Source organism: Coturnix japonica, chromosome 8 (genome assembly GCF_001577835.2).
Source record: "Coturnix japonica isolate 7356 chromosome 8, Coturnix japonica 2.1, whole genome shotgun sequence".
In the NCBI taxonomy this organism is placed as follows: Eukaryota; Metazoa; Chordata; class Aves; order Galliformes; family Phasianidae; genus Coturnix; species Coturnix japonica.
Genome location: NC_029523.1, coordinates 26,133,136 through 26,160,492, shown reverse-complemented (window position 1 = coordinate 26,160,492; position 27,357 = coordinate 26,133,136). Strand labels below are relative to the sequence as shown.

The following is a 27,357-nucleotide window of genomic DNA, read 5'->3' as shown; positions in this document are numbered from 1 at the left end:
CAACACACTGAAGTTAAAGGCGGGGTGCAGTTTTACTCAAAGTACTTTACAGAGAAACCTCATTGTTCTAACTGTCCAACATCTCTACCTACTTCTAGTGCCTTTACTTTCCCGAATTCTGCCTTCCGATGCATGTAAAATACACAAGCAAGGTATAAATATCAGGTAAGCACTGATTTGCCATTTGAGTTTACTCAGCAGGAGAGTTTGTTTTCTGTTGGTGAGAGAAAAGAATACCAGCAGTAACTGAAACGTTTCAGCTGAGACTGTTTCTTAGTCCTCTTTGTAACTGCAATCACATTGTACCAGGGCTACTCAGGCTTGGGGCTGGAGATGCTTGTTGCAGGGAGCAGATACATTGCTCGGTGTGTAGCACATACTGGCTACATAATTTCTGTCACTTCCTTCTGCTGTTTCTCTTCAGAAAACATTGTGTGTGTGTATTGTGGGTGCTAAAAATACAATATGAAGGTATAGTTGGCACTTCTTCTATGAAGCTGGTATAAACATAGACCAAATTTTCATAGAACCAGAATCCTTAGAGGCCTCTGAGGGCCCTCTAGTCCGACTCCCCATCCAGCTCCATTATAAACATTACATGAAACCTATTAAGTGTTTCTTACCTAATTTTTACTTCTATATCTGGGCATAAATAATGGGATATTCTATGAAGACTTGAAGTGAAGTGAACCTTCACTTGTTTGTGCCGATAAATAAATAATAATAGTAATCAAAAGCTTCTCCTTGAAAGCACAGCTTGTCAGTCAACAGATGCGACTGTTTATACGTAACTTCTTTTAATGTTCTGGTGTATTTTCACAGGCTGGACACAACTCTCATAGATTTTACTGACATGAAGTGCCAACGAGGGGATTTAAGCTTCATTTTTAATGGTGATGCAGCACCCTCTGAATCTTTTGTAGTTTTAGACAACGAACAAAAAGTTTACCAGCGAATACATCATGAGGTAAGGGTCTGTGTGAGCCCAGGGGGTGCAGTACATCAACCTTTTACTTCCCACCAGAAGTCTGAATTTACTGAACAAGAGGCACCTCTGAGAAAGACCCGACCTCCAAAGAAATGCAAACTAAATTTTTGTTCAGCTTGTAGGCTTTTATTTTGAAAATCTGCTTTTTAATGAGATCAGATAAATCAGAGAGAAACAGAATGAACATCAGTTGGTTTTCATTTTCTTAAAATTATTTATTAAAAAAAAAGAAAGTTCAATCATGATGGTGAAATTCTATGCTGTGACTGGTAATCTTCCTTCTAGGAATCTGAGATGGAAACGGAGGAAGAGGTTGACATTTTGATGAGCAGTGATATTTACTCAGCAACGTTATCAACCAAATCAATCACCTTCACGCGTGCCCAGACAGGATGGCTTTTTCGAGAAGACAAAACAGTAAGTTAAAGGAAGTTGTCAGACTGGCATTGCTGGAGGCAGAACAGTTTAGACAGCAGTTGTGTAATGTGGTTGGCAGCAGAGGAGGAGTGAAATGATCGGATGTTCAGGATGGAGTAGAAAAATGGCTTCCCCTGCCCCCACAGCTGTCACTAGTTTGACACAGAGTGTGTCTGGTGGACTGCCTGCACAAGAGAATGGTAGCTTGGAAAAAAATAGCCAACTGCAGCTGAAGTGGGTGTGGAGGAACACTGTGCTGGAAATGACTTAGTCCTAGCACTGCATAGGAAATGGAAAGTCATCTCAGGATTGATGTCCGGCCCTGTATGGCCCTGTGTCTGTGAGGTGCAGGAGGATGAAAGCATTCTGGCTATGGTTTGCTTTGCATGTTGCTTCCAGTGTTCCAGGCACAAATTCTCAGGTGTGAAAACATTGAAACATCTGCCCTTACATGTAGGGAATTGCTTTCTGGTGATAGCTCTGAAGGGTTTTGTATTGACTTGAATGTCAGGTAGTGCCATTCGCCACAGCTTTTCTGCTGAGCTAGTTTTGCAGAACTCTTTCCTTATGTGAAATCAGAAATCAATATTATAAGTGTGTAAAATACTCTGTAAGTTATCATTTATCACAACTTATTGGAGGGGCTTTTAGTGGGATTTCCCTTGGCCACTCAGATTCTTAGGCAGCCTTTTCTCATTTACTTTGCACTGATACAAAATACCAGTTCCTGGGGGAATTACTGTGTTCTCTGTGGAACTGCATGATGATAATTCACGTGGTTAGTTGTGTAAGTCTACATTAAAACATTTCAATCCTGAACTCACCATGCTGCAATTAAATTGTTTGTATATAGCATTTAAATGGTTTTATTTAATCTTCTGTGATTCTCCAGAGTCTAATTCCTCTCATTTAGGAAAGAGTAGGAAACTTCTTGGCAGATTTCTACCTGGTTAATGGACTTGTGTTAGAATCAAGAAAAAGAAGGGAACACCTCAGTGAGGAGGATATTCTTCGGAATAAAGCTATCATGGAGAGCCTGAGTAAAGGTGGCAACTTAATGGAGCAAAACTTTGAGGTATTCTTACGTCATTCTTTTCACTGTGTGAATTGTTTTGGGAGAGAATAAATGTAGCAAGATTAGTAAATAGTATTTTTGTTCCATTCTGATCATCATAATTGTAACATAATGTGGCCTGTAAATGTATCCCTGCTCATCTGTTTGTGTATTCTGCTGATCAGTGCAAGTATTGAGAGGGTTCTTTTCTTGAATATTTCAGTCTTAATTTGTCTCTTAATACGTGAGATGTTTTAGCTGTGGCAAATCACTTTAATTTCATTAGACCAAATATTTATTGTCTTGAATGCCCTTCCTGGTTCTTCTTTCAATTACGTTTTCATTTAGCTTCATTAAAATGGATTAAGCCTGTTATTATCACCATGAAGTTGAGAGCTATTCAGAATGAGCCAGACATCATCTGGGAACACGCAGACAAGCCTTTTTAAGAAGGGCTGATTTATTTCTGTACGAGCTCATGCTTTATTACTTGCCATTCAGGCACTTGAATTAACTGATGAGCTGGTGTGCTACACCAGCCAGCTTCTGGGTACAGCACTGTTTGAGGCCTAATATCTAAATGGAGTCTGTGAAGGGAGGAGTAAGAGAGAGAAAAGCCATGTGAAATTCCAGCTGCAAACTGAGTGCATCTTTTGAATGGTAAAACTGTAAGAGAACGCCAAGAAAGATCAACTGCTAAAATGTGTTTCTTTGAACAGCCCGTCAGACGACAATCCCTCACTCCACCATCGCCCAATACCATTACATGGGAGGAGTACATATCAGCTGAAAATGGAAAGTGAGTAGTCTGTTTTATTTCCGCAGACAGCCATGGCTAATCGGGACACTTGTTTCAGCATCCACTAATTCATGGGTTCTTTTTGGTTTATAGTTAAGGAGCAGAGGAATCTTGCTTTGCATTGCCTAGATATTTAATGTTTTGTAGGCTGAGGAAACTGACTGAGAAACTGACAGCAGTTCACATGAGGAAGATTATTCCATCCGCTACTGATAAAAATGCATTTGTAGGCATGTACCTGCATCTTGGGCTTCCAGCTTACTGAAAATGCAGACCTCTTAGCTGATGTTTTTAAGGGAAGATTTCCCATCAAATTCATTTCTGTATTTTGCTGATCTTTTCTTACAATGGTAATAAGCAGCCTAATCTCCATATTTAAAGGAAAAGCTTATGACTTAATGAGAGTCAGTGTGCAAAAATGCTCACTTCTGGAATGCAGTGGCATATGGAACTCCGTGTACTGGCCAGGTCTGTGCAAGGTGCTCTCCTCCAGGTGTGCAGTGGACAGTTACGTTTTCAATTCATTTGTAGTGGCTTTGGTTGCAAAAGATCCGAGCAGTTGAGTTTGCTGCCAAGACTTGAATATTATCCAGCTCTGCTGCATGTGGGAAGATGCAGAAGGAAATGGTAGAAGCTGTGAGTCCGCAGATGCTACAGGGTATCCTGCAGTCAGATGTTACCAGGGAAGATAATATTACAGTACAGGCTTACTAAGAAGACAATTGGATTCTTTTTACTAGTTTCGTATTCTATGTGTCTGAAATAGAATAAATGTTCAAGCATAATAAGTAGGTTGTGCTGGAACAGCGTGGAAGAACATGTATGTCTGTTTTAACAAGAAAAAATGTAGTGATCAGTTACCAGAAGGGTGTTCAGGTTTCTTGATACTTTAAGTTGGAGGGCAGTAAGATCTGTTACCTCCTGTCTGTTCTGTCACAGAATTGTTTTCAGGTCTGTGTTTTCCATTTTTGTCCTCTGGGGACAGGAGGGTTGATGGAAGATTATTTTCTTTTGCCTGATTCTGCCTTGTCTGCAAGGTTAGCAGAGCTCTCAGTAATCTGAATTCAGATGGCCACCAGCTCATGTTTGCTATGCACAGCCTCTCTTTTATTGTAGAGGTTCTTTACTGAGTTTTTCAAAACTGAGTCTTAATTCTGTTCTTTAAAACTAAAACTTGTCTTTGTCCTTCTCTCTTCCCCATTCCAGAGCTCCTCATTTGGGCAGAGAACTGGTCTGCAAAGAAAGCAAGAAAACCTTTAAAGCAACAATAGCAATGAGCCAGGAGTTTCCCTTAGGAATCGAATCGTAAGTCTGACTCGCTGGCTGTGGGTGTTCCTTGGAGTAACAAGTGTGTCATCCTGCCTGCAGGGCTCTGCAGAGGTTCAGATCTGATGTTTCAGCAGTGACCAAAGTCATGTTGTGAAGGAAACTGACAGTGACAGTTACGGAGCTCGTGCCTGTGTGCCCGCTCTTGGCAAGGCAAAGTAATTCTATGTGATGAGAGCTGAGGTTGGATCAGCTGTGTCGTTAACTCATCAGAATACAGAAACTCCCCTGACAAGTTTCAGCACTAAGTTTTGTTCTCTAAATCCATACAGAACCATGTCAATGTCCTTATCTTTGGAGGAGGGGCTGTGGGGCTTCGTGCTTCAGTGTCTTTTGTAAACTGAGGGCGAGAGTCCCATAGCTTGGTGTTCATCATGCAGTAATGCAGTGTGGGTCGCTGCAGTCTGAAAGCAGCAGTGCTGACGTTGGAGCTCTAGAGGCGCACAGCAGGCATGGTGTGGTCTTTCAGATCCCTTCAATCACTTTGCTCTCCGGGTTGTTCTGGGAAACGATTTGTGATGATGTTCATTCTCCTTTTCAGATTATTGAATGTTTTAGAAGTAATTGCACCCTTCAAGCACTTTAACAAACTTAGAGAATTTGTTCAGATGAAGCTTCCACCAGGCTTTCCTGTCAAATTAGGTAAGGCTGCTCTAACAACATCTGTGGCTTTGTTTTGCAAAACCGTTGTTCCTATTCATGCAGTGAGCTCAGGGGTGCTCTGAGTTCTGGAAAAGGACTCTTACATAACGGAGCGTGTTGCTGTGGATGTCAAGGAACACGGCTGTGTTACTGCAGGGGCCGTTGGTTTGAAGGAGACCATCTGAAGCTCTGAATGGTGCTAACAGGAGTCCAGCTCTGAGACTTTGGGTTTCCTGGTGCTGCCAGGGCTTCGTTCTGAGAGTAGCAGATAAGCTGAAGTTTCCTTGCATTACAGGATGATCTTAGCCATGAGATGGGAACTTGATAGTGTTTACTATTTCATTTCCCTCAAATACTACTGGTGATATACTGTTTACTTGGAGGTGAATGGAAGCCAAACCATCGCCTTTGCTACCAATGGAAGCATGTAAAACAACTTACTTGTGGATACTGATTATCCTGGGGTAATCTATCTAAAAGTGATAGTACACTTTGTAAGTGCTACAGGACTTCCTGCCTGCCAGTAAGCTGTGCAAGCGTGAATATTCTGAGCAGATGACATTGCACATCCTATCCAATAGCACAGTTCTGTTCAGAGACCGAAGTTTGAACATCTGCTTTAAGTTATTGCAAGGATAATTCTTAAATATTCAATTTCAGTGTAATGTTTGCTCTAAAATATCCATTTTTGTTTTAAAGTGCTCACTTTTATGTGTGGGTTTGCTCAACTTTCATGTTGAATGCTCCTTATCTCAACGCAGGGGTTCCGATCCCCCTCTGACTGCAGTGGCAGTGAGCAGACAGCTGTGTGCAGGTTAAACAACAGCACTGCAAGGTCATCTTACCTTGTGTCACATGCATTCTAACAGATCACTCTGTGTTTGCAGCGCCTTCATTTCTGCATTGTTATGTATCCTGCAATGTGAAAGGAAAGCCCTCAAATTGATTACATTACCCAACTCAATGAAAAACTGCTGGTGTTTCCCTGCTCGGGGGATGTGAGCGTGTTCTGAAGTACCTCTTATTTCTTTATAAGCTTAGAAGTGCCATGGTGTCAGATCTTAAACGTCTCCATAATAAGCAGGCCTGAACTTAAAAATCATTAAATAGCTGTTGGAATTATTGATAAGCCTTTATTTCTCTGATCTTCACTGTGCTGTTGTGCTTCCTGTCTAGATATCCCCGTGTTTCCCACCATCACAGCCACTGTGACTTTCCAGGAGTTCCGTTACGATGAGTTTGATGAGTCCATCTTCACTATTCCTGATGACTACAAGGAGGACCCCAGCCGTTTTCCTGATCTCTAATTAAACTGGAAGGTTAATGGTGAATAACAAAACAACAATACCAGCGTACCACAGAGAAAGCAAATGGATGCAAATAGCCCACAGATATAGATAAAGAAGTGGGTCATAAGGGAAAGGGATGAACTTACTAATACAGAGTAAAAGGGAACGTGCATCAAGTGACTGATGTACTGACACTGTAATGGGCATCTAACCCAGGTCCTGATGGACAGCGAGTCTCCTGACGTGTCGTTCACTCTTTTCTACATGCAGTGCTGCAGCCGTGGTGGTCTGACACCTCGGTGGCCCTGGGAATACAAACAGCTGTGAGGACTATCATTCGTTTTTAAATTTTTTTACATTTCTTGTTGATACAGAAAGCACTCGGACCATTAGCATAAGGGTTGAAATGTCTTAGCTGCATATTAGTCCTTTCCAACATCCACCCTACTCTAAGGTGACCATATTATATTCTTTCAAGCTTTGTTTTCAAGAAGTGTAAACTATGTATCATTATGTATAGTTCAGTAATTTGAATGTTAGTTGAGCGTAAATTAGGAGGAATGCGTTCTCTGTAGTTGAATGAACCAAATGGTAACCATTAAACGATTGCATTTCCATGTTGCAATATACTTCAGAAATAGCATTTGCTCTGCAGGGAGTGAGGTACCTCCTGGAGCCCCTCAGTGCCCCGTTCTGGTGCTATCCGTGTCTCTGGAGCATTATCTTTTCACGGGGCTGGTTGTTAATTTCCCTTCCATTGGCTCTGAGCAGGAGCTCCCTTTGGCTGGCCGGGCAGTCCTCGCCGTGCCCACGGTGCTTTGTTGATTGGCGTGTTTGGAACTTCATGAGCTGGGAAGTGTCACCTTGTTTGTTCTTCTTTCCCATTCACTGAGGAGATTTGCTCCTTAATGGGTGAACATCAGCAGCCACATGGAGAGTTCCTACAGCAGTAGCTCAGTGTTAAGTCTTTGTGTGAGGGCAGGTTGTCCTTGCAGCGGGTTGAGCTGCGGTGCACTCAGTAGGGCTCAATATGGAGGATTCTGTTGGCAAATGCTTGCAATGTTTCTAAATGAATTCTCTTCCTCTTAGTGCTTTTAATAGATGGGAGTCCCGGCTCCGCCTCCTTGAGCTTATTCTCATTCCAGGTGGTCCCAGTCTCCTCATTTGACAGTAACCCAGCGTCTGGTTTGTTAGAAAGAATCTGTGCAAGAGGCTAATGGTGCTATTTGTTTGTATTAAGAAACTTAGATTAAAGTGCTGTGGTGTCACTGTACAAAACTGTAAATACTTTGGAAATGATGTTCTTTGTGCACTGGAGTTAAACCTAATGGCAGCCGGTGGAGGTAAGTATCCAGAGTCACTGCAGGAAGTGCCACGGGTGCTTAGGGAGGTACCGAGCTGACAGTGTGGAATACAGGAATCCAGCTGTGTGCTCCTTGTTCTGTGTTTCCCGCTGTTCCACTGTACCACGGAGCTGCTGGGTAGGAAGGGGCCTGCACAGCAGAGCAGTGCTGGCTGGTGGTGCTGAGGTTCAGGCAGCGTCGGTGCTTTCCCAGCCTCTGGCTGCGGATCTGCTGCTGGGTTTGGTCCCTGTGTGATCACAGGGCGGCTGGCAGTGCTGCAGCCGAAGTGTTTCCGGAGCTGTTTGCAGTGTGTGCTTGTGTCTGGGTTTGTTCTGACATGGTTGGACATGGATCTTGTTGCAGGAATTCCCTCCGTGTCGCTGCACTGAACGCGCCCGGCTGCGTTTCTCGGCCTGGAGCTGGAGGCGCTGAGCGCGTCTGCGTCCTTTGCAGCTCAGCGGCTGCCCGTCGGTTCCTGCCTCATCCCCGTTGGGTGCGATGTGCTGACCCGCTGCTCGCTCCGTTTCCTCCCGCTGCCCGGCGCTGTGTTTCCACCCCAGGCGCGTTCCCTGCCCACCATGACTGTGGGGCACAGCTGCGATGTGCAGTTTGTAATTGCCATGGAAAAACCATGGTACTATAATAAATATCTATTTCTGCCCCCAATGCTCTAAAGGTAACAGCTGCTGTTTAATAGAGTGCAGGATTTAACAACCAAACCACAACCAGCCACCACTGGTAACTCCTCTGCTCCTGACCTTCCCTTCCCAGCTGTCATTTTCCAAGCCCTAAATCTAACTGAGCTCCTCCCTGCCAACAGGAAGGGGTGGGAAGGGAGGAGGGCCTTTCTCACCCCTCAGCTCACCATTAATTAGCACAGTGTTACTCAGCTCCTGCTTTGGTGCATCTTTAATCTGTGGCTGAGCCAACAGCTGTGGATGGTGCTGCCTCTGCTCTGTGCCCCAATTTTAAGTGTTAAAAAAGTCCAGCAAGTTCCTACTGTGAGTTAAAGGCACCTTGAGGAATGGCAGAGGGCAGAAGCTGCTGCTCAGTAAGGGTTAAACTAATTAAGTAGTGCAGAGATGATCAGAGCGCTTGGAACGCCTCATCTCCAGAGGCAGAGATCTGATTTTCAGTAATAATTATTCCATTTAAACCAGTGAGATGGAATTACTCAGCGCTGTGTGAGACCTGGCAGGCAGCACAGAAGGGCCACAGAGGCCCAAGTACCACAGGAGGCAGCAGCATTGGACTGGGGCAGGGAAGCACAGCAGCAAGTTGCTCCTCCAGCCCTTGGCATCCCATCTCAGCTCCCAGCCCCGAACAGCCGGGCAGCCGCCTCGCTTACATGGGAGGCGATGAACTGCAGCGTTAGCAAACAGCCGCTGCTTCCCCAGCTGCTCCCATTGGGCTCAGGCAGCCCGGGGTGCACAGGGCACAGGGGCTGCTTCCCTACAGCCCCGAGCTGGAAAGCAGCTGATCATTAATAAACCACGACCAGCCCCATATCCCCTTCAGCTCAGCGCCCTGCTGAGGACCCGGCCCATGAATGACTTCCACAACACCAGCGTCCAAGGATCAAGGAGGTTTGCTTTATTACTATAAACTGGTTCATGTTCGTATACTTCACATATAAATATCCCGGTGACAACTAAAGGCACACACCTATGAAGACATCATGCACCTCAGCTGTGCCCGTACTCCATTACAAGAACTGTCGCCTTCTCTCCGCCATCAGAACTGAAGGGCTGGGGCTGCTCCCATGGCATCAGCCCGGCGGGGCTGGCAAAATACACAGAACGGCTGCTGGTAAAAACTCCCATTTCTACAAGTTCTAATAATGGGTTGGTGTGTCTGATTCACTCTGTGCCAAAGGGGCTGTTTGCAGAGCAGGCGGGTGGATCCATCGGCTCCCAGCTCCATTCCCAAACTCACTGTGCTCACACGTTGCTCTCGCTGCTCCCTGCTGCCTCCCATCAGTGCCCTAAAGCTCAAAGAGCACCACAGGTACAAGAGTTTTACAAAGCCCTGTTTCTCTTATAACACATTTGCCCCTCGCTGCCATTACAGCCTGTTCGCTCCCAGCCCAGCAGCTCCATCCCTGCACTCAGCTCTGACCCACCACAGCAGACGGAGCCGTGTGTCCTGCTGGAAACAGGTGAGCGAAGAAAAGGAGGAGGGCAACCCCCCCCCAGCAGCGTAAATAAATAAATACCAGCACAGTTTGTCAGGAACGGGAGGGTGAGTTTCAGGGTTTTATTATCAAAGTTCTGTAAAACAATTTCAGAAACTGTACATCGAATGGCACAGAGCGGAGCCACCTCTGCGTTCTGACCTGCACCAAAGGAAAAGCCGTGGAACTTTGCAACTAACAAAACTGCTCGCCTACCTACATTGCATATAACGTGGGATCACTGTGCATGAGGTTACACTGCAGCGACAGCCGACACCAATCAGTTCATACAACTCGAGATCAAGTAAAAAGTACATTATCAAGTAGCCTCGCTTTTAAAAGCATACAAAGGTCAGTTTTAAAATGCACCACCTCTTACCCGCGAGTTCAGCTCACAAACAACCAGAACGGCCCGACTGTGAGCGCTGCTGTCACTCGCGGCTCCAGGCTGCAGCAGGGAAGCTCGGAACCATTTGGGCTCGTCCCTTTTTGCTGCCTGCGGTGGATGCAGACCCAGGGATGGAAGCAGCCCCAGAAGGGCAGCGCATTACAACCTCATCAAAGCCAGAACAAAACCCACGGGGAAAGAAAACAACAGGGAAACAGAAACCAAAGACAAAACAAAACCCCCCAGAACAGAAGCCCGGCCACGTGGCTCAGGACAAAGAACCCGACCCATGTGAGAACTGCCAGAAGCTGCTGCGTTGATGAACTGCCCCTTTTCTTCTTGGCTTTTTCTGTGCAGTCACACTTAAGACCCTCAAGTCGATCCTCTGTACGTTGTAGGATTTTAGAACATTTAGGATGTTTCTGCCACAATCAACATGCAGTCAGTGCATTCCCTATACTGCTCTATTACTGCAATGAATCAAAGTCTAGAAACACTATCATAAGTGAGCTGATTTACTACAGGAGATCAGACGACAAACAGTCCATGCCTGCTGTAGATGCATGCAGCTTTTTACTTTTGCTTGAAGCATCACCAAGTTAGTAAAAATCGCTTGGCTACGCAATCCCTTTTGGCCATAACAAGGATGGTTACCTTTCTAGAAAGCTTTTGATGTGAGTTAGTATCAGGAGCCTTACGAACCATGTATAGCTTGGAGCTGTATACATCTAGATTTAGGATTAACGAGTACAGCATAAAAGAATCACACAGGAATGACACTGACGCACGTCTGCAGCCGTGTTCACTGCAAAGGCAACACTCAGTCGCTCATATCCATATCCTCTTCGTGGTGATCATCCCCATTTACTTTGGACTCCCTCGCTGATTCCCCACTTCCCTTCTCAGCCGCAGACTCCTTTACTTTGGGAGAAGAATCTGCCGTTTTCTTTTCTTCCTTCTTCTCCTTCTCGCTGTCGTATCCCTGCTCCTCTTCATCATAATCCCTTGTGACCTGCTTCGCCGGGATAAGAAAAGAAGTTAAAACTTGCCTTCACAGCCCCTGTGGGCACAAGGGCAACTACAGCGAGGGAGGGGAAGGTGACCAGGTCTTTAAACATACTTTCACGTCTTTATCACTCTCAGATTTCCGTTCTCGGTCCTTCTCTTTGTCTTTGCTTTTCTTTTTCTTGCTGGTCGACCGTTCCCTCTCGTCCCTACTTCTCTCTTTGTCTTTATCCTTCTTTTTCTCCTTTTTATGCCTACAGTGGTAAAATACATGGAAGGATGAGCAGCACAACCATGTCATTCTATGAGCAGAACCCAAATCACGTGCGGACCATTACCCACAGTTCATTAAAATCCTAAAGTAAGAACTGCGTGCAATTGGTGCCATTTGCTTTCAGAAAGTAACCAGACATCCCCATTCCTCAGCTCTGATCAAACACAATCACCACGAAGGGGCAGCTGTGCTTTTGTTAACAAAGGCAAAATGACAGTGTTTTACTGAGGAACAACCCAACTTCCACACCGTGGGAGAGAAGACCACCAGGTGCCCACCCAGAAGTCAGCTGAGCCCCAATGCACAGAGCCAGAGGGCCAGGTGCTGCCTGCTGCTTCTCCGCCCTGCACAGCCCTGGCTGGGAGCTCCTGAAGCTGATTACATTACGATAAAGGAGGCAGCGGAGATCTGTTCCTCTCAAAGAGGCAGCCCATGGGCCAGGGAGAACAGACGAGCTGTACTGGTACCAGCTGCAGGCTGACCCCGCCGTGCTCTTTGCTGTGGCTCATGGCAGGGTGCATTTTCCAGCTGAGATTCTCACTGACCTGCGGGGAGATGGGGACCGCGACATTTTCCTTTTAGGTGACCTGGGCTTTTTAGGTGACCGTGTTCCACTCCTGCTTCTTCTACGCCGTCTTTCCCTGCAGGGAAGAATCATTAAAGCCTTTTAGTCTGGTTTTTAAGCTCCAAATACATCTCCAGTTCCAGAATGAGCTCCAAATGTGGTAAATATACGGCATAAGTGGAACCTGATACCTGCTACCAGCAGTACTGCAAAGCCCAGGCAGCTGCTGACCAGCAGAGTAAGCCACTTCCTACCACACCACCACCTTAATGGAGAAACCACTGGCCCAACAATCCCATACCCAATATCCCCACAGCACCCATCATCCTGCCACACACACAAACACCATTTGCTCTGGTGTGGACCCTGTGTGCTGGAAATGGAGAACACGCACATTTTTCACATGTTTCCACCATACCTGCTTGTGCTCCTGGATCGCCTCGTTGTGCTGTAGCTTTTGGGGGGAGTCTTAGAACGTTTCTTTTCTTTCTCTTCTTTCTTTTTATCCCTTTCAGTAAAACAGACATTTATGTTTAAGTCATTTTCAGGCTATTCAAGTAGCATTCGCTACTTCTGCTATGCAGAAAAATGAACAAATGAAGACAAGACAGTTTCATTGGATACCGTATGTTTTCTCATTGTTTTTATTGGCCTGGGCACATTAATATTAATAAGAAAGAAACCAGAAAGGCAATTACCCATTAACAAAACTAGGGGCAGTTTTGCTATAGAACCCACATTTCCCAAAGGCAGCCCAAGTGACTCAGCCAACACACAGTGCCCATCAGCTCTGAGGAAAAGCATGTCATGTATTTCTACACTGCACACGTGTAGGGCAAACTCCACTCGGGTGGAGCAGGAGATGGTTGTTATTACAAAGCCCCGAGTTCATTCTGCTCTGCTTTTTTTCTTTTAAATCAAACACCTGAACTTTACTGCTCAATTTCTAGCAAACAGAAGTTCAGTGAAGGATTACCTGGTTTTGGATGTGCTCCTGGATCTTCTGCTTCTCTCTCTGGAATGAGATCTTCTTCGCCTTGGACTTTTAGATCGCCTCCTGCTTCTTGATTTTGAATGGGACCTTCTCCTTGATCTGCTCCTTGACCGTCTACCAAAGGGACATGGCACGTGAGAGTGACATACATGAAATGCTCATCAGATCAGTGCTAACTGTGTTGCAATGGAGGGAACCAAACAAGCTGAGTGGTTTTTCAGTCCGCTCTCTTCACACCCCACAGCCCAACTGGAGAGGAAAGCTGGCAAGTACTACTGAAGTGTGAAGAAATGTTTAAAACACCAAAACTGAACACAAACCAACTACTGATCAGTGAGCAGCAAAGAAGTACAAATGAGAAGCTCAGTTATAACAGCTTCATGAGGGCTGCTGGCACACACCGTCTAACTGGGAGTTGACAAGCTGACAATATAAACAAGCCAGAAGTATTTCTGCTTAGGCAGGTGTGCACTGACATCCTAGTGAGGATACGTGAACAGACCAAACTGAATGTGCCACACGTACAAGAAACAAGCAGCCCAGCAGGAATTGTGAACATTGGTGCTCACAAAGGTGTCCCAGTGCTTTGTTTTAAGACAAATTGCCATTTTCACATAAGCACGCTGGGAAGACATTGAAAAAAGAAGAGAGGTTTAAGGAAGTATTGCAAAATGGACTGACTGCAACAACTGAGAGTGTTACAGCAGTAAGAGCCACGTAAAGTCAAGGCTTTGTGCTAGTAATTACCTGTGTCTAGATGAAGAAGGCGTCCTCCTCCTCCTTGAGCGCGATCTTGACCGTGAATGCCGCCTTTTCTCATCTTTTTTGTCTGGAGTTAAAAAGGAAAAGAATCATTTGGGTTTTGTTTTTTTTTAAAACTAGTAATATTTTAGGGCCCAAGAAAATGTTCTAAAGAAAACCAAGTTGGGCTTCACACTGTAGGTATGAAGACAATAACGAAGTTAAGCTGTAGCTCCCCTTTTTCTCAAAAGAACAAACATGTGACAAAGAGACATAAAAATCCACAAATTCACGTGCAAAACTCAAGAAGTCAAAATTCAGGACATTTTTAACACAAGCCACTTAGAGAAGGGCAGCTGGGAGGCAAGGAGAAGCTGTGCTACAATCCCTTCTGCTCGGCTATGAAGGCTAAGGAACCTCTCAGATTGCTTTCAATCTGTTCCAGGTTACTTCTCAGACTGACTGGATACAACATTTGTGCATGAACTGCTGCAACACTCCGGAATTCATACCTGCAAAACTAAACCACACAAAAAAGGGGGGAAAAACAAGAGTTATTTCACAGGTCGGGACTTAAAAGACAGGAAACAATTGCCAGGAGGAAACACAATAATCTGAGGTCAAGTCTCCTTGCATCTGCAGGACAACTGCAGCACAGACAGCTGTGCCATCAATTTGTTCACACTTGTGAATTATGAATTCAGCCACCAGGGAAGATGAAATCATTAAACTCAGAGCAGGCAGAGACGATGTCAAACCACCACCGTGAATGAAGGATTCTGCGACTGAGAATTACCTGGCTCGATAGCAGCAGAAATTAACGACTGTGCTTCTCGTACTCTTTTCATAGCTTCTTCTATTTCTTTACTGGAGGTATCTGATTTCAGGCTTGGTGAAACAAGACCTGCAGCTACGTGGTTCAGCCTGGAAAATAAAAACAGCAACTGACGTATTCAGTGTGTTCATATACCCAAAACACAGAAGCCTGCACTGCCAGTTTGCAGCCTGTCCAAAAATGACTGATCCAAATGAAGCACAACCTGCCTGCAGGTTGGCACCATTCAGGTAACAGAGAAACAGGTCTGCGATGAAAAATTCTACAGCGCAGCAAGTCTGGGATGGAGGCAGTGGTAGAAAGCTCTTAAAATTCCAGTTAGCTATAAGTAATGAGTTTGTATTGTCTCGTGTGGGTTTCTGATGATGCATCTCAGTACATTTTTGTACAGCTGTATTTCAGTTCTCACCACCTGAAAGATCAGCTACAACACATTACCTGGCAGAAAATCACTTTCCACTCTATAAGCCAGATTCAGAAGCCCACAGTGATGAAAATTAAGGTTCAGAAGTTCCATCCCAGAAGTTGCTTTAAAGCCAGCCAGGTGTACCACACACAATGCATCCCTTACCTACAATGACTACTTTGTTCACCTGGTTTAAAATAAAGAATCGCATGCCAAAGTAATACTAAAACTGAGGATAGAACACGCACAGCTTTGCCCACTGGGGTAGGTTGGACAGTTTTGACTTAAGTTAAAAGCAACCCTTCCCTATTGCTGTTCACGTGCCACGTTATTTTAGAGAAAGTCATTTTTTTTCTAACCACCGAAATAAAAATCAGCAAATATTTGTGTTCATCGTTATTTGTTTTTTCTTATCAAGTAACAAATCTGCTGGCTGTTATTACTTCTGAAGCTGTAACGTGCAGCCTGTTACTATGGCCATGTATAGTAATTGCTCACCTTGGCTCACTCGCAGCCCTTAATGCTCCCAAGGGCTCTGGCTGCAAGCTGCGCTATTACATTACAGACATGGGAGTGACCAAAATTACATACATGAAACTTTCTGTCTCTAGCAACATGAAATCTCAGAGATTCACCGGTTATTTTATACATACAATCATTATTATGGTTATTCCATAGATCAGAGCAGATAATCTTAGTTTCCTGTCCTCTCTTCCCAGCAGAGCAGACAGAATCAGCAGTGACCCCCACAACATGAAGTTTCTCCAACCTTAATTAGACCCCGTAGAACAAAGATGGGATTCTGAATCACTGACATCACTCTCCAAAATAAGTGTTCAATTACTTGTAAACAACAAAACTTACTTTGGATCCACTGTGCTCATCAGTTTGAGTAGCTGATCCGCTGCAAGAGACTGGGGGGGAGAAGGGGGGGAAGGGAAGGAAAAGAAGTTAAAATCATGTTGGAAGAGGCACATGCTTCAGATGCTCAGTGTACCAGTGGCAGTAACTAAAGCAGTCTCTGTCAAGGAAAACCCCCCCAGCAAGTTACAGACAAGAAGATACACCATCCTGTTTCAGAGCCTGCAGGTGGGGGTGGGGATGAGTTGCCTGTCAGCACATTTCAGGGATGCTGAAGCATTTTATTCTTTTTCCTCCCCAGGGACCAAACAGCCTCTCCTGGACAGACTCAAAGCACTTCCCAATGAAAATGAACGTACCTCTTGTATTTACAGATTAGTTCACTGTTACTTCAAGAACAGAGACTTACTTGGACACATGCCCTTCAGAAGTTCTCAGTGTCAACTTAAAAAACAAGCAAAGTTTCTTTACTCAAAGAATTGCAGAAAGTTCTTTTTACAGCTCTTCAGTAAATCCAGATATTGCCACCTCGGGCCACCTCCTGAAGCAGCAGTATGTTAACAAAGCAAAACCTTTTGTTTCCAGCAATCTCATGCACAGAGAGGCAGCCATTGCAGTCCAACTGGCTTAATGGACACAGGAGATTTTTAAATGCTTATTTTTCCTACTTTCATCTCCATATCAGCATTGTTTGCTTTTGCTCCCACACATGGCATGCATAAATAGAATGCTGGGTGAGGAATCTCCTTAGCACTGCGATAAATTAATGCTTCTTCCATCTACAGATTAAGCCCTCCCTGCAGTATATGGCTCTTATACCTCAGACATTAACTCAGTGTTCTACTCACTATTTCTCAGTATTTGAGCTCTTCCCCCCCCCAGTTTTACAAACCTACAATCAAACCAAGTCTTGGTGTTTCCTACAAGTACACAATTAAGGAGACAACCATCACTTTTTAACTGTTGATCTGCCATAAGAGATTCAGAGGCACTTAAGGCACTCCACTGTTAGTCTCCAACTATTTGTAGGTTCTTCTGGCATTAACTGAGAAGTGCTACAGAGAGCAACTATTCTGAAGAGTGCTCAGAAAAATCAGTCACGGGATTTTTAGTCAGCTGGACTGATATAACTGAGAACTGCTCTTCACTGGAGAAGAGGGCAACAAAAATAAAGAGCAAACTCCAGATCTTCAGCTCGTTATTTAATCCAGTGCTGAAACCTAAGAACAGCACCAGTCTTACCCATCAACACGTGTGGGACAACACAGAACGCTGTGACACACCTGAGAGTTTAAGTTTGCTCCAGGAAGCCCAAGAGCAGCAAGGGCAGGATCGAGAGCAGGAGCTCCGAGAGCAGCTAAAGGAACAGCACCAATCTGTAACAAAGACAGCAATGAGCCAAAGCAACATTCAACTGACAAAAACTGTTCAGAGTCTCCAAGCGTTCTGTAAGCATTCTAAAATGAGACTCTGCCAGGAGTTACCAGGAAAACTCACTCCAAGTTTCTAAGCCAGTGACCTCACCTTCTGTAACTTCCCCCAGGTTTCAAGGCTCAGCTCTACAGCTTCTGAACAGCTCAATACATCTTTCATATAGGAATAACACGAGTTACATGCAGGAGTGCTAAGCAGAAGCTGAAGAAGCAGATCTGAGATAGATCTGAGATATGCAGAGCTAATGAAGCCAGACTCTTACTGATTTGCCTCCTGCACTTTGATTCTGAGCTCTAATAAGATGTGTTTTGAACTTATATTTTTCTGTAACACACTTTTTTTGCCATTCATTTTCCACATGATTTTCTGTGTGTTTAAAGAGCAAATACACGCTGTAACTTTTCCCCCCCCTCAGCTGTAATATTACTGAAGTTATTTCTCCACAGCTCATCAATTTCTTGGCATTCAGGAATTTAGACTCTGTCTGTAAGATCCCTCCTCCTTGTCAGATCTGTTGGTAAGCATTCAATGGAGAGAAAAGGGATCTGAGGGGAAAGGCCGTAAGTGGCACAGCAGAAGTACTCCTCCTAACAACTCACCATCCTTCCAACAAAAACTGTATCAGAGGGCTGCAACAATACTATCCATGGAGGTATCCAAAGTACAACACTCCCTGCCTCAACATCAGCATGCCAGCAGGTTCCTCTGGAAACCAACCGACCGACCAAGCAGGAAGCAACTGAGCACCCAGCATTGGGTTCCCTTCATCCAGCCCAAGCAGAAAACCTACCTGAGAAAGTGGGTTGGGAGTAGGCAGGAGTCCACCTCCAGGCAGCAGACCTGCCACAGCATTGGCTGGTGCCAAGAGAGACAAAGCCTTAGTCTCATCAGGAATGACTCCTGCAGAGAAATAGCCTGGCATTAGAACGCATTCTTTTTCTAAAGCAGAAAATACACAAATACACCCAAGAAAATGTCTCCCTGATACACCACCTGAGTTTGTTGAAAGTACTTATGTTTGCTAAAATACAAAGCTTGATGGCTATTAATATTTATCATTAATTTTTTTTTTGTCAGAATGAAACTTCAATGCGTGAAAATTTGACTGTTCCTTTTTCTCTACAAATGGTTAAGTATCTAGAGCAAAAAAAAATAGCACAATACACACTACTGTTTTGTTAACACTGCCAAGATTTCATCACCTGTACTCGATTTTTAAGTCATGAACCAAACGTAAGCAAGCACAGTCGGTTCTCCAGGGGTGTGCTCTCAACTTTCAAAAGCTGTTTTATGAACAACGACTCGTGTCGGCTGCTTCACTACAAAGCACACAGAAAAATCAAGATACACAAGACAAAAAAAGTTTGATTTAGGGGTTAATAATACGGTACAGTTCACTATGTTTTCTTTTACACCTACCATAGCAAATTTGTAAAACTTAAAGAGAAGGTACGGAAATATTTTTTTGCTGAATCAAGCGTAGGGCTTTTGCTGACTTGTCAGATAAAAACGACAGACTCTGCAGGTCTTCCAATACAAGCTGTGTGTGTCTGCATACGTACAGTACGTCGTGGCACATTCCTTACCTGTGCAGTAAAATGCTTATGTTCCGATATGTGCCATGCTTATGTACCAAGAATGCTGCTACGGAAGAAACTTCTGGCCCCAAATCTTGCAGCCAACTAAGACAAGCGTCTTATTTACTGCCTGCTCTGCACAGATAATTTGAAGGGTCCTAGCGCAAAACAAGTACTTGTGTAGGTGTTTTTTACTTCTATCCAACAGCAAAAGCCCTATACAGATGGATTAATTTGTTAATGTGCCCAAGCCCCCAAAATGAGAGTTCAATAAAACAATTTTACTAAATATTTGCAAATACCAGTAGCGTTTCTGCAATACGTATTAAGAAACTGCATCTCATCATAAAACATACAATATGTACAGGGCACTTAAGAGAAACTGGATAAGCTGCAGAAGAAAACTGTTGGGTGGTATTTTCAGCAGGGCCTGGTATATAGTTCAGGCTGAACCAGGGAAAAGAACTGTAAAACACAACAACAAAAAAGAAAAACCACTGTTAAATAAAGGTAATGGTTCCTTCCACCTATACTGAGAAGTGCCGATAATATAAACAAATGTACAACACACAGCACTGTTATCTCGCTCGTGTCATTGAGCTGCCATCAATTTAGATACCAAAAGTTATGGAGGGAGAGGAGGGGAAAAAGGTCATTTAGATAAAGGGCATTAACGCATAAATATATTAACATACCTACAGAGAGATTACGGGGTAATTTTGCATGCAAAATTATGTCTGAGAGGATATTTATCAATTACAGCTAAACATTTCAAATTAGTGCAGCTACGACATTTCCGGCAGCTAAACGCAAACCCTCACTCATCTCCAGACACCTCACAGGAGATCTGCATTCATTAAAAAAAATCATGCATCTGATGCTCTACTCGTTTCTTTAAAAGGTATTTAGAAATAAATAAACTACAAGTGAAAAAAGCAATGAGGCCCCTCACCAGTTAATTTTCATGCTTCAAGAGCTTTTTTTACTGCTGCTTTGTTAGAACCATGAAATACTGTATGAATATGTAGAAATGAAAGAAAAAGAAACAGACAAAAGAAACAAACATTAACCAAAGAACCTAAATACCCCCCCAGCCACCTTTAATCTTAGAGCTCCTTCCAAATCTAGGAATATCACAGTGAAAATTACAATGAATACTAAACCTTACCGTAGACTTTGTGTATAGCTCTATAACACAAAGCAACAGCCAACACCAAAGTGTCTGTGTGTGCTAAACCTGGAGTGCACTTGTGATATATGGGATAATTATTGCGCTAGACAGATAATAAACATTCACTTTAGCGACAGGCAATAATAAAACAGAATTATCACAGCAGAAAACAAGAGAGGTGAGGGCCCAGTTCAGCACAGTAATTAAGCATCTGCCTGACTTTAAGCACATGAACAAATTCACTGCGGTTTTAAGAATCTCGCTGTACGGTGCTTAAGTAACTTGTTGAATTGGGACCCCGGCAGCACGAAATTAGAGGTAAGGATGCTCCCATACAGGGACCAGGGGCAGAGCTTCATTGGCTGAACACGTGGCTGGGGATAGGCCACATCATTATGACAGAACTGTTCACACTCTGAATCACTGTAATACCATAAGAAACAGCCCATAAGGAACTCTGTGACTTAAACAGGCCCATTAAAATACAATGATGTCATTAACATTATCTTTAGACAATCTGAACTGAAACCACTGGGCAGAGTTTTTATGCACCAGTTTTATCCAGAATGGACAAGTCAGACTGACAAAGAATATTCTTTTAATCCTTATTGGAAAAACTAAACACTGACATCTGTCAGCATGGGCCTCGGAGAATGTTTCAGTATTGACTGATGGACTGTTACTATGTCATGCTTTAATATAAGGAGGAGAATAAGATGCCTTTCCACTACCCTGTAATAACTGCAGTAGGGAAAGGGGAAGCAGTAACTCCACATTTCTGAACGTGCTCTGTAGTCCCCCCACAGCAGCATGTCCCAGTCAAAGGTCACGCTGCAGATTCCTACCTTCCAGAAATTAAGTTTCCATATCTCTTAAACTGCAGGAATACAAAGATAAGACAGTTCCCCAGGCTTCCAAAGACATCCTTGTAGCATTATAATGTCTTAATAAAAGGTCTGAACCCAGACCACGCACCAAATTCGTTATTGTAGTATGACTTCATCTGCAGGGGTGGTACTTAATTCAAGCCATTTGGGAAAACCCATCATTTCAGAAGTAAATCAGTACAAGAAAACAGTACAATGGAAATCAATTACTTCTAAAGCAAGTCTAGAAGAGTTTAATAAGACTTCTGCAAGAAGAGGTGTCTTCTCAGCACAGTTTTTAAGTTCCAAAAACCCTGCTCATTGCCTTTCAAATTACTGTAACACCCTAAAATGTAAAAATAAAAAGAAGAAGAGAAAATGTAGTTAACAAGTGGTTACACCAGGAAAACACTTGGGGACTTGAGTGCTTGCTGGCCTTTAGTTAATGTCTAGAATCCCCTGTAGCTGCAGAGGACCCACTGTTTTTCAGTCATCAGGAAGGGCTTTGCATTTGCCTTCTCCACTACAAAAATCACACACACAAATAACAGAGAGAAGAGTTTATTATTTAGTGAAATTCTATTAAAATAAAGCATGGCTGAACAAGAAAACTTGGAATAACTGCTAGTACCAGTGCCCATCTGGCACCTCTTGGAAGAGCTCACTTTCAAATTACATCTACTGAAACCCTTGGTATACTGGAGTTCACAATGAGAGTGAATGAATGGCTTTTCAGGGAAGCTCCCCACTGAGTGCAAGGCAGCGAATATCAAAGAGGCGTTAACCTACTCTCCCGTGTGCTCTCAGGGAGGGAGAAACCATTCTCATGAAGAGATTCATGCACACGTGAATGATGTAAATGCTACTTAAGGGAAAATTTCCTTACAGCATTGACCTGTTTGCAGAGCTCCATTTAAGAAAATGTCTCACTGACATCAATAAAGAGCATAATTTGCAAGTAACTCTGCCTAAACTGCTAATATTCTAAACTTAAGAAACACAAAAGCAGTAAGAGGTAAGCTTCCCATTTTCATTCAGCATCACTAAATAAAAGCAGTACTTAATCCAAGAGCCAATTGCAATATACCAAGGGTTTTTAAATGTTAATAGTCATACGTTTGACATCTTACTAATGCTCATTTTTGTGAACTACATTGGAATAAAATGTCATCATATGCTGGCTGCATAGACCATTAAACAATTCACAAACCTTCTGCATATGGAACCACTATCAAGGCTCTGTCAACGAACACAGTGTTTGTCAGGTGCTGGGCCACAACCGCCGAGTCGGGCTCGTGGAACTTTACAAAACACACACGTGATGACACGGGCAAGGGAGAATCACTGGAAAAGAAGGAGAAATTAATGAGATGCAACAAAATCAGACGCGATGAGACGTTATGGCTCCCTGTGTTGCCTTTCACCAAACCACAAAGTCAAGAAATTACGAGTGAAGACACTCTCCTATAAAATTACAGAAATAATTCGACTGCCTTGTTTGCAACTGAAGATGAATTCCATCATGCAGGGTATAGCTACGGCCAGTTGCCTAAATGCAGATTAGTTTTCATCACTTATCTGTAAGAGAAGAAGGAGACAAATGCTTTATTCAAGGAAAACAGAGCTATCTTACGGATTATGCTAGTGAAGTTCTCAGGAATGGGAGCTGTGTACTCTCTGCTTTAGCACCCAGATTGCATTTCTGAAGTAAACTATGAAGAGGAGAATGATTAAAACATGATTATTTTACTTCTTAACACTATTTCATAAATGCTTCTAGCCCAAACTTCACTGTGCTTCTTCTTGTGGCCAAATGCATGCACAGAAACCACCCGGCTCCCTTCAGAGGGAGGTAGGCAGCTCAGAACATGCATTACTCAACAGTACCAGAACAAAGCCCAGATACAGGAATGTCATTTGGGCAATGCTACAGCTGAAATCACACTAAAGGGCCAAGAGTTCCTGGAGAACCAACCTGTACCATCAGCCTCTCAGCAAGACAGGCCCCTGCCCACTGCACAGCTCAGAGTGAGCACCTCAGCAGGACTGTGCACAAACCCTCAGCTATGGAAAATCAGAAGAGAACGTGGAAACTTTGACTCCATTTAAAGACCAGAATCATTTACCTCCTACAGGGATAAGAAAGCATGGTAGGCTGTGAAAGCCCCTGGGCGAAAATGGTGACAACAGAAAGAATGAAGGCAAAAATCAACTCAGTAGAGATCCAAAGTAGATTTCCAAAGTCCATAGTGTATGAAAACTGCACATTTTCCTTTAGTCAGTGATCTACATCAAGAGTTAAGAGCTGCCTACAGAAGATTGAGAGCAGGCACAGGAAGCAGCACCAACTCCCTAATGCTGCGCTTCCCAACCACGGCCAGGCTGCTCCCAAGTCTCAGCCAGAGGAGCCAGCTCCCAGGAACACCCCCATGTCTTCATGACACTGACCTGCCTTTGCTAACCAACATCTACAAACAGTTAACAGATCAGTTCTGAAAATGCACCCCACGGCCCAACTGCTTTATCTGGAAAAGTGACCAAGTCTTTAATCACTTGCAATAGGAAATATCACAATTCAGGAGAAAGAAGAACGACATGAAATAGAAATGTGACAACTGACACTTTTCCTTTCTGTTAGTGCCAATGCCAAAAATGGTGGCTGACCTTTACCACCACCGAGCAAAGGAATGCTGAGACACACAGTGATTTACTGTGCCTGAACCACACCATGTCAACAGGGCATTCCAGCCCTCACCTCCTAACTCAACACGCCTCCTTCCAAGTTCCTCCATATTGCAGCTGCATTTCAGACATTACATCTTATTTCTGAAAGGACGTTCCTGCCACTTACACCGACATTACTGCTGCTCTAACATCAAGCATGGACAGGCTGTAATGAATAGTGTGCAACTAGGAGATATCTTTCCACATTACCATATTCATACTACGGTGGGAAGAACCAGAGCAGGAACACCCACTCATGCTCCTCACTTTGCAGCAGAGGTTGTCATCCTTCTCTCTGCACAGCAACCACAGCAATAGCAACCAAGCAAAGCTGCTCTTCTGAGGAGAGCTGTTGTCTAACTGTCACTTGCAATTATTACAGAGAAAGCAAAAGATCTTGTCAATTCCCACATCATCCAGCTTACAAGGTTACAATATACACTGCTAATGTTATTAATCTTTAACTCCATATATTAGATTTTCCACCAAATACGCTTTCTTCCTGATACATTTCTCTGTTGATAACCAGTCACTGGATCACCCATCCACCAACAGGACCAGAATCCACATTGGTTTCTGCATCCACATTTCAGAGCAGAAATGTAAATTGTGATAGAAGGACCATCCCAAATGCTAAACAAGACATGCTCAAATCATCATCTACACATGTGTGTAGAAATATTTTAAAAATATTTATGTGTGGACGCATACAATATATTTTAATTTTCTATATTATACACTATCTATATGAATATTTATACTGTATGGTTTGCTGATATTTATCAATATTGTATATATATTCTGTAAGCAGTCTCAGAAGTCTATTCCTTCCACTTCTGCCCATCTCAGAGTCAGGATCTCAAGTTTAAAGGAGAAGGAACAGCACAGCCTTCAGCGCAGAGCAAAGAACCCACTCGTGTAGGCAGATACACGTCTCCCCTCAGCTCCAAACCAAACCCGGACACCCGACGCGTCCCTCCCAGCACCCATCGCTCAGCACAGCCACACCTCCCGGCACAGCACGGCGCTGCCGCGGCACCTCCACAGCGACAGAGGCACAAAGGGAACAGCAGGAGGAATCCTCAGAACTGACAAGTTAGAAATGCAATCCCAGCCTGAAAAAAAGCCTTTTCCAGTTTCAACTGCGCAACCTTTAGCTCATTTCAATAGCGTACACAGTGTTAAATAAAGCCAGTTTTCCACTCAGATACAACACAGCTCACTCCAATAGCTGGTCAGTATTTCCTGCATCTCCTGTGCCAGTCCTATTTTGCTACACCACATTTCCTGTTCTCCACTGTCCTCCTCGGCGGTTTTCCTATAGTTACAACTTCTTCACAAAGGCAAAGATCCCCACAGGGATTATCCCCTCATTTACAGATCTGAAACACAAAAGAAACGTAGGCCAGACGCTCTCAGTGGCCTTTAGTGCTTTGAGACATCTGGAATCTCAGGCTATTCACACCATGTTGCCTCTTCCTCCATCAGCAGAGCCCTCACCAACACAGCTGGGAAGGCCACGATACCAGCACCAGAACAAAGGAGGCAGAAGTGAGCTGGGAAGAGCAGGAGCTCAGCGTGCAGAAACAGCCTTACACCACGATACGTGCCCAAATGGTAGCCTTGAAGATACGAGCTATGCCCCAGCATCCAACGCATTAAACAGGCACGAAGATACAATTCAGAGCTCTTGGAAGCCACCTCATTCCTCCTGTAAGCCAATCCTCAGATATACACACGGCAGACCAGTGTAACCCAGGGCAGATCCATCAGCTGCACTGAGCAAGGTCCTTTGGGGCCGGCATTTCACACGTTTGTGCAACAGAATTAAATCCAGCACACACCGAGGGCCTCAGCCGTGGTAACAAAGTAACTGGGCTGAGCTTTGTTCTCTTCCGTAACCTCAGACCTTTAACATATTAAGTTAATATGTACCTAAAACAGCGCAAAGCTTCAGAAACAGACTTTGCCTACAATAACCGCTCCTGAAAGATCAGCCCACACGTGGAAGCACATCCAGGGATCACGGCTGTTCAAAGGCAGCCGGCTGTGCTGAGCAGCACGGCTGCTGTTACACACAGCCAGCCCGGCTGCTAACAAAGCAGCGCTCACAGGCAGCACCGCACCTCGGCCTCAGCTACACACTGCATTTCCTTCCACGTTTTTGTCTCCAGCACCGAATTTCCAGCAGCCAACACAACCACATGCAGCTCTCCTGGTGTGCACAGCAGGACGGGCACATCTTCCTGGTTCTGAGCTAGCAGGGATTGAAGACTGCACGATAGAACACGAGAACGCTTTACAGCAGGCCATCCCACCAGTACTAAGCGCAGTATGGCCGCTCGTTTTGCACACAGCCTTTTTTTGCGCGGCACACACTGGGTTTAAGGCGCACCCTCGTAACGCTGCGTTCGGCCCTGGGGGGTCAGCCCTGAACAAGGGGAGACGGCTCAAAGCGGGACTGTGCCGGGAGGGATCCCACACAGCGCACACACACTGTACACACACACACACACACACACACACACACACACAGCACAGTGCACACACACCGCACACACACCGTTACACAGCGCACACACACACACACACACACACCGTTACACANTGCGTTCGGCCCTGGGGGGTCAGCCCTGAACAAGGGGAGACGGCTCAAAGCGGGACTGTGCCGGGAGGGATCCCACACAGCGCACACACACTGCACACACCACACACACACACACACACACACACACACACACAGCACAGCGCACACACACACACACACTGTACACACACACACCGCACACACACACACCGTTACACAGCACACACACACACACACACACACACACACACCGTTACACACCACACACCGCCCGCGTCCGCCGCCATCGCCCCGAGGAGCCGGATCCGGATCGGGATCGTCCCGACGCGCAGAGCGCGGCCATGGGGCGGCGCTGGGGGCGGAGGCGGCGGCCATGGAGGCGCGATGTTGGGCCGGACCCGGGACTCACTCAGGGGGGAAGAGGCGCAGCTCCTCGATCTTGCCGAGGAAGCCGAAGAGCGTCCGCATCTGCTCGGAGCTGGCGCTGGGGGACACGTTGGTCACCTGGATCACGTCGGTGCCGCTGCTCGAGGCCATGGCGCCGGAGCTACGGACAGCGGGGGGGGAACGAACAGCGAGTCAAGGCCCGAGCGCCGCTCAGCCCGCAACGGCCGTGAGGGGCGCCCCGCGGCCTGGCCTGGCCCTGCTATCCCTATCCCTATCCCTGTCCCAGTCCCTGTTTGTCCCTATCCCTTATCCCAATCCCTATCCCTGTTTATCCCTATCCCTGTTTATCCCTATCCCTGTTTATCCCTATCCCCGTCCCGCTCCCCTCGCAGCCCGTTCCTCACCAGCTCCCTGGGCCGCACGATCCCACAATCCCCCGCGGCCGGCACCGCGCACGCGCAGATCGAGCGCCCCGCCGACGCACGCGGCCTCACGGCGCACGGCACCGGAG

At 45.0% G+C, this 27,357-nt stretch overlaps 2 protein-coding genes across 8 annotated transcripts in view; one reads left to right on the top strand and one right to left on the bottom strand.

Annotated features, from left to right (window-relative positions):
• ANKRD13C (ankyrin repeat domain 13C) overlaps positions 1 to 10,789 on the top strand; it is a 22,252-nt gene extending 11,463 nt beyond the window's left edge. For 2 of the 3 annotated variants that reach the window (XM_015870854.1, XM_015870853.1), the window contains 8 exons: positions 99 to 165; positions 823 to 967; positions 1,274 to 1,405; positions 2,319 to 2,480; positions 3,179 to 3,258; positions 4,465 to 4,563; positions 5,126 to 5,226; positions 6,403 to 7,800. In XM_015870854.1, the coding sequence (XP_015726340.1) occupies positions 99 to 165; positions 823 to 967; positions 1,274 to 1,405; positions 2,319 to 2,480; positions 3,179 to 3,258; positions 4,465 to 4,563; positions 5,126 to 5,226; positions 6,403 to 6,533 (917 nt within the window). In that variant the 3' untranslated portion in view covers positions 6,534 to 7,800. Of the gene's footprint in view, positions 1 to 98; positions 166 to 822; positions 968 to 1,273; positions 1,406 to 2,318; positions 2,481 to 3,178; positions 3,259 to 4,464; positions 4,564 to 5,125; positions 5,227 to 6,402; positions 7,801 to 8,221 lie in introns of those variants that run through there. The other variant, XM_032446337.1, reaches the window with a different exon arrangement.
• On the bottom strand, positions 10,086 to 27,357 carry SRSF11 (serine and arginine rich splicing factor 11). 5 transcript variants are annotated; one of them, XM_015870855.2, is made up of 13 exons: positions 27,251 to 27,357; positions 26,869 to 27,006; positions 22,359 to 22,492; positions 18,325 to 18,434; positions 17,384 to 17,476; positions 16,104 to 16,153; positions 14,795 to 14,922; positions 14,005 to 14,086; positions 13,240 to 13,371; positions 12,682 to 12,771; positions 12,244 to 12,339; positions 11,540 to 11,678; positions 10,086 to 11,434 (listed from the first exon to the last, which is right to left on the bottom strand). In XM_015870855.2, exons 2-13 carry the CDS (start codon positions 26,994 to 26,996, stop codon positions 11,240 to 11,242), a joined length of 1,377 nt encoding a protein of 458 aa, XP_015726341.1. In that variant the 5' UTR covers positions 26,997 to 27,006; positions 27,251 to 27,357; the 3' UTR covers positions 10,086 to 11,239. The 5 variants fall into 5 exon arrangements, with proteins under 5 accessions (XP_015726341.1, XP_015726342.1, XP_032302231.1 ...); XM_015870856.2 differs by having other exon boundaries at positions 10,086 to 11,431; XM_032446340.1 differs by lacking the exon at positions 27,251 to 27,357 and adding an exon at positions 18,737 to 18,853 and having other exon boundaries at positions 26,869 to 26,998.

What these genes read in the sequence shown, in the direction of transcription:
- SRSF11 (XM_015870855.2), bottom strand. Translation starts at nt 26,996, where the DNA reads ATGGCCTCGAGCAGCGGCACCGACGTGATCCAGGTGACCAACGTGTCC. An exon ending in TTCTGCTGCTATCGAGCCAG is followed by an intron (nt 14,087 to 14,794) that starts GTAATTCTCAGT and finishes TTTTAACTCCAG; the next exon opens with ACAAAAAAGATGAGAAAAGG. An exon ending in CGATCCAGGAGCACAAGCAG is followed by an intron (nt 12,340 to 12,681) that starts GTATGGTGGAAA and finishes TCTTCCCTGCAG; the next exon opens with GGAAAGACGGCGTAGAAGAA.